Genomic DNA, 5,198 nt, shown 5'->3' on the forward strand with positions numbered 1-5,198 from the left:
ATTTAACCCTAGACTCCTTGGCAGACCTAAAAAACCCTAAACCGTAGGTCTTGTTTATGCCTTAACCACAGACCTGACACCACTAGCAGGACAACACACACTTCCACTAAAACTTTGTTTATTCTCCAAACCAGAAAGAGAAAAACAGGTACCTATGGAGCAAGAGAGGTCAGCTCTCCCTCAGGATCTGATGGCCCAGCAGGAGGAATGTGACTGTGGCAGGGACTGTGAGGTCACTTCTGTCTCTGCACTTGATAGGGCAGCAGCAGGAATGTGTCACAGAAAGGGACTGTGAGGTCACTTGTGTCTGGAGGTGGCAGGTCACCCTTGATTTTGAGAAGTCAAGGCACTTGCTTGGCATGCTGACTGGGGGATCCCCTCTGCCTCCAGACCCAGGAGGACCCAGACAGAAAGAAGGCCCCCAGATGGGTTGTTCTGTCCCTTCTGCTTGAGTCCATGACTGGGCAGCAGTAGGCACAAGGCTTGGCTGTGTGTAGCCAAGAAGCTGCAAGGCCAGCAGCAGGCCCCTGGTTAGGAAGCTGCTGCTGAGGTGACTTGTGTCTGGTTGGCTGAGAGGCCGCAAGGAGCCTGCTGGGTTGGGATGCCTACTTCAAGAGGGGTTTCCACCCTCATCGAGCTTTCTGTGGTAATAGGAAAGAGCAGGAGAGAAAAAACAGCCACAAAGTGAAACTTGAAGTGTAGCTCTGACTATGAGCTGGAAGAAATATCCAGGGGAACAACTGGTCTTGCTGGTAGAGACTGAGGAAAAGAAGGCATTATGTTCCTCAGGTTTTGTCATCAGGTTTTTCCATACACCCATTAAAGATGATCATTCTTCTAAATCCTCTTTTATAAAAGTATTTATATACACTTTTTTTTTTTTTTTTTTTTTTTTTTTTTTTTTTTTTTTTTTGTCTTTGACGGTAGTAGATGGATTGAGCTCCAGCTGGGCTTTGGCCCTTCTAATTTTCACCTGCACAGCCCCATAACATTCAGGACACAGCTCCAGACAAACTGACAGCATGCATGAGAAGGAAGCACAGAAGAGATGGAACCTGGCAGCCTTCCATCCCCTACTCTCCTGTGATTCTATGCTGCACTTTTATTCAGCTTCTTACTCCTGTATTATCCAAACGATCCATGCAGCTCCTGATGCTGCTATCTTGTCAGAGACAGCACAGACACGGGAAGGTTGAACTATCTGCCTGCAGACATGAACACCTGACAGAATGGAGCATCTGTCCAGTGCAATCTTGAGAAACTGCAGTAGTTTGCCTAAAGGAACAACTTGAACAATAAGTGCCTAGTCCTGTGCCAGAGGAAGAGGAACTACACATCAGGGCAGACTCTACTGAGGGAGCAGTGACCAGGAGGAGGAGGGCCGGGGCACCACGAGGGATGCCTTATGAGCTGTGGTGCCTGCTCACCAGGAACCAGGTCAGCTTCCCACAGAGCTGCCTTAGGAGGAGCAGGACCTCCAAGAAAATCTGAGTTATCATACTCAAGCTCAGATCCAGTGTGGCACCACACAGAAGAGGGTCTGCAGCCCTCAGGAGGTACAGGTCTGAGAGTCCCTAGGACAGCCTGGTGTGAAAAGGATCAAGGGCTCAACGAGGGCTCAAAGTCACAACCCAGGTCTTTGTGTCCATGGCTATGGCTGCTGTCTCTGCCACTGAGGCCTATGAGGAGACAGCTGATCGTTAAAGCACCAGGGCCTCATTGCCTCCTCACCCCCCCCCATGAAGCAGGCAGGGGTTGTACCATTCCCCTGCACTTGGCCATGCACATCCCCATCTCCTACTGCCCCACAAAGAGCCCTGACAAACCTGTCAAGGCAAAGGATCTCCCTTCCTGTGTGCCATGCAATAAGACCTGTCCCTTGTGCTTGGTGACACACATCCAGTTTTCCTACACATCACTGTCACCTTCACATTGCCTTTGTCTCCTTGTCCTCACTGCCTCCAGGGTTCTGCTCTAACGAGCTCCAAGGGAGGCTGTGTCAGTGCTGGCCCTCAGGAGGACACTGCAGGAAACTTGCCTCTGACTTGGACTTCTGGAGAGATGTCTTCAATTGTGTCTGAGTGCCTGAGGTTCGTGGGCTCATCAGCAAAGCCCCCAGAGGGGGGATTCCAGTGCCTTGATCTAGGCCTCTGGTGCTGAGCTGGGCTGGGCTCCTGCGACAGATTAAACTCATTTGAAAAGGGATCCTGGTGCAGAGAGACAGCTGTGGCCAGGAGCAGCTCCTCTGCACAGCGCAGTAGGGCTGGGGGCTCTGACCGCAGCTGGCACAGGAAGAGGAGAGAAGGAGAGAGGGCTTGGAGGCAGTTGGCAGTGGGAGGATGCTGAGAGCTGCCTGCAGGAGAAACCTGCACAGCCCTTGACAAGGTAAGGGTCTGGCTGCAGGGCCATGCAGCTGCAGGTCCTGGAAGGGTCTCCTCCTGCTGGGTGTTGTTTCTGGGAGGGCAGTGGGCAATGCAGTAGGCTTTGAGAGTCCTGCTGGGTTGCAGTGTGAGGTGAGAAAGTCTGGCAGAAGCACCTTGGAGTGTCCTAAGGCAGGTGCCCCCGGTCAGCCCAGAACACCCTGCCCTGGCTGGCCATGCCGGGCTTTCTGTCAGCTGCCCCGTAACTCCTGCAGCCATGGAGGTGCCCCTTGGCAGGGCCCTGTTGGTGGCAGGGTGCTGCAGGGCAGCGCTGAGCACAGCCGAGTGGGATGGGGTCTGTGAGCACGGGCAGGGGGAAAGAAGAGGTGGGCGCAGAGCAGCAGCTCCCGGCAGGGACAGCTGCAGGCAGCAGAGAGAGGGGCAGGCGGCCAGAAATTCTGTTGGCAGAAATGCAGTGGCAGGTGGGATTCGGGCACTTCGCAGCCATGCCCTGCAGTGCAGACACATTCCCCTGGAGCAGACCCTCCCTGGCCTCCTCTCCCCCTGCAGCCCATGGGCTGTGGGTCAGGCATGGCCAGCAGTACAGGCAGAGCCCATATGAGGAGAAGCTCTCAAACTCTGGCTTGATTTGGCCCTCCTTGATTAGCAGTCATCTACATTTTTTCTCAGGGAAACACCTGAAAGCGATTGTCCTGCAGCTCAGAGGGGTGAAAATTGACTGTTGAGAACTGGTCTGATCGACAGAGCTGCTCTGCTCAGTCTTCACCAAGGGACAGCCCCTTTGGCTCCTGGCACCCACAGGGTTTCTCTGGGAGTGCAGAAGAAATGTCAGGGAGCTCAACCATCCAATACCTCTCCTAAGTCTTATTGGGATAATAGGAACAAAACAAAGGAAACAAAATCCCTGCAGCTCTGCCTCTGTATTAAGATGAGTTTTTGGCAACAACACTGCAGATCTCATGGATCTGAACAGTGGACGGAATGTAATTTTCCCCCGTGTTTCTGCCTCCCTCCAGCTGCACAGCAGGAAGGACTTCTATGGAGCCACAGCAGCCCCTGTTCCCAGTGCCCCTCTCAGCCAGCACCAGCCACGGCTCAAGCAAGACAGATGCAGAAAGGTTCTCCTGCAAAGAGACAGGCTCTGTTTGGGGGTGCTCTATGACATACAATACGTTTTCCTCAGAGAAATTTGTTTTAACATTTTTCTGCAATTTCCTCTTTAACAGAAAACTGTGTTCAATGTCAGAAAATGCCCAACATCAGCTCTATCACAGATTTTCTTCTCCTGGCATTCGCAGACACGCACGAGCTGCAGCTCCTGCACTTCGCGCTCTTCCTGGGCATCTACCTGGCTGCCCTCCTGGGCAACGGCCTCATCCTCAGCGCCGTAGCCTGCCACCACCGCCTCCACACCCCCATGTACTTCTTCCTCCTCAACCTCGCCCTCCTTGACCTGGGCTGCATCTCCACCACTCTGCCCAAAGCCATGGCCAATGCCCTCTGGGACACCAGGGCCATCTCCTATCAAGAGTGTGCTGCACAGGTCTTCTTTTTTGTCTTATTGTTTGGAGCAGAATATTACCTTCTCACCATCATGGCCTATGACCGCTACGTCGCCATCTGCAAGCCCCTGCACTACGGGAGCCTCGTGGGCAGCAGAGCTTGTGCCCAGATGGCAGCAGCTGCCTGGGGCAGTGGCTTTCTCACTGCTGTCCTGCACACGGCCAACACATTTTCCCTGCCCCTCTGCCAAGGCAATGCTGTGGACCAGTTCTTCTGTGAAATCCCCCAGATCCTCAAGCTCTCCTGCTCAGACTACTACCTCAGGGAAGTCGGGGTACTTCTCTTTAGTTTTTCTTTAACATTTGGTTGTTTTGTTTTCATTGTGCTGTCCTATGTGCAGATCTTCAGGGCAGTGCTGAGGATGCCCTCTTCTCAGGGCCGGCACAAAGCCTTTTCCATGTGCCTCCCTCACCTGGCCGTGGTCTCCCTCTTTGTCAGTACTGCCATATTTGTCTACTTGAAGCCCTTCTCCATCTCTTCGCCATCCTTGGACCTGGTGGTGTCATTATTGTACTCAGTGTTGCCTCCAGCACTGAACCCCCTCATCTACAGCATGAGGAACCAGCAGCTCAAGGATGCCTTGTGGAAACTCTTCGGATACATGTTCCTTCGTCAGTAATATTGAAGCCCCCAATCCAGCCAGGACTCACTGTTTTTCTAAAAAATTGTTAGAATATTCTTTTGCTATACTTCTTTTGTAATATATTATACTGCATTATTAGATTTTCATTTTATAATGGTATCTTTATTTTCAAATCTTTTAATTATTTTTTTTTTTTTTCACAAAAATATCTCATGTACCTGTAGAACCATGCCTGCCTTCTAGATAAAGACAATTGAGAAGCTGTTAGAACCTGATTGGTCTCAGCTGCCATCTCTCTTGCCATCTCCTCAGGAGCTGGGGGAACAGCCCCAGCACGCAGGAGGGGCTCAGGACCAAGAGCCCAGCTGCCACATGCAGGAGCAGCCCTGGTGGTTCTTGGGGCTGCCCCTCACTGCCTGCTGGGCTCTGCCTCTCTGCTGCCTTCGGGTCGGGGCTGCTGCTTCCCTGGAGCCATGGCCATGGCCAGCAGCAGGACGTGGCCTTTTCACTGCTGCTCTCTTTTTGCTTCCACATTGTGCTTCTTTTTTTGTTTTTCTGGGTAAGCCCTGATATCTCATGTACCTTGGTGACAGTCCTGTTGTCTCTACAGTGGCATCCCTGTCCCTGCAGGCAGCAGCAGGCACTGTGCAGCCCTGAGTCACAGCTGCCTC

At 52.5% G+C, this 5,198-nt stretch overlaps 1 protein-coding gene across 1 annotated transcript; it reads left to right on the forward strand.

Annotated features, from left to right (window-relative positions):
- Window positions 1–3,975: 3,975 nt before the first annotated feature.
- LOC311427871 (olfactory receptor 14C36-like) lies at window positions 3,976–4,563 on the forward strand (the record flags this gene model as incomplete). The annotated part of the gene is made up of 1 exon (XM_084539461.1): window positions 3,976–4,563. The coding sequence occupies one exon, from the start codon at window positions 3,976–3,978 to the stop codon at window positions 4,561–4,563; it is 588 nt and encodes a 195-aa protein (XP_084395587.1).
- Window positions 4,564–5,198: the final 635 nt, after the last annotated feature.

The sequence above is a fragment of the Aythya ferina genome (assembly GCF_964211825.1).
Source record: "Aythya ferina genome assembly, contig: HAP1_SCAFFOLD_29, whole genome shotgun sequence".
NCBI classification, from domain to species: domain Eukaryota; kingdom Metazoa; phylum Chordata; class Aves; order Anseriformes; family Anatidae; genus Aythya; species Aythya ferina.